At 42.1% G+C, this 1,228-nt stretch overlaps 1 protein-coding gene across 2 annotated transcripts in view; it reads right to left on the reverse strand.

The window, feature by feature from the left end:
• Positions 1 to 1,228, reverse strand: part of arhgap4b (Rho GTPase activating protein 4b) — a 30,883-nt gene that overhangs the window by 10,008 nt on the left and 19,647 nt on the right. For both annotated transcript variants that reach the window (XM_032519779.1, XM_032519780.1), the window contains exons 15-16: positions 1,115 to 1,192; positions 387 to 515 (exon numbers count right to left, since the gene is read on the reverse strand). In XM_032519779.1, the coding sequence (XP_032375670.1) occupies positions 387 to 515; positions 1,115 to 1,192 (207 nt within the window). The remainder of the gene's footprint in view (positions 1 to 386; positions 516 to 1,114; positions 1,193 to 1,228) is intronic.

The following is a 1,228-nucleotide window of genomic DNA, read 5'->3' on the forward strand; positions in this document are numbered from 1 at the left end:
ATTCACTGCGTCATCATTGCTAGCGAAAGACGGGGGGGGTGTCCTGAACATAACCCGGCAATTTTTTTTTCCGCTGCCTCCAGCTTATTTTGAAACTAATTTGTCTTCTGGCTGTGGCAACAGCCACATGCCGAGAACCAAAAAGCCACACACCTTCAACGTTGTGTGTGTGTGTAGCATTAGGTCACGGCAGTTTCCTGTTATGGCGACCAGCCTCCCGCTGATCGACAGGCATGAGGCGGTACTAATCTGCAATCGAGCCGAGTCGAGGACGAGTCGAGCAGTTACCATTAATGGAAAAACGCCACAAATAACCAAAGTAGACATGATAACCTCCAGGATCTGAGAACAGACACACTGTAGAGGTTTAGAAGGGGGGGACTTACGGCCACACTCCAACAGCTGAGAGTAGCTGTCGTAAGGGAAGAGAGGAGGCTCAAGGCCCCTGAAGTAAAGCTTCAACACACCGGCCACAGAGTCCAGGTCACACTCGCTGTCTGACAGCGGATCCTCTCCTACAGGGAGTGAAACACACTTGTCAGATGATGTAGCAACAAAAGCTTGTATACACTTTTTTTTTTCATGCAGAAACAAGACATGCAGTCAAATGCAATAGGGCTGTAGAAAAAGATGTGTTCATCAAAATGTCTAATTGTTGTGATGTATTATTATACAATTAGAATGTGACAATAACTTTCATATTGCCATGCTGTATGACTGTTTCATAAAAGTCCCATGGGCTTTTATGGAATTATCATACTGAAAGAGCTAAGAAAGCTTGTGGAACAAAACAACACTGCTGCTGTGCGCTCTAATGTTAGCGGTAGGGGTTATGTTAGCGATGAACGCCAGCGCATCATCAGAACATGATTTTAGAACAACTGAAAATATCCTGCAAGGAGAAATGGTGACAACCAGTTTGACGCTTAACAAAACAATTCAGTAATACAGAGGTTACAGTTTTCACATTTATTTTATAACGTAAGTAATAAGTATACTTGTAATGTACACATTATACTCATAATGTGTACATTAAAATGATTATATTTATAAAAAAAACATTTAAATTAAAAAATCTGTGGAAATAGTAATGCAATTTCAGAAGCTTATTTACCTCGCTCAAATGCATCTCTGATGTGGTTAACCTCCCTCTGTGACCCGGGAACTCTGAATATCCCTTCATGGTGGAGGCCTGAGATACACACACACACACACACACACACACACA

Source organism: Etheostoma spectabile, chromosome 7 (genome assembly GCF_008692095.1).
Source record: "Etheostoma spectabile isolate EspeVRDwgs_2016 chromosome 7, UIUC_Espe_1.0, whole genome shotgun sequence".
NCBI classification, from domain to species: Eukaryota; Metazoa; Chordata; class Actinopteri; order Perciformes; family Percidae; genus Etheostoma; species Etheostoma spectabile.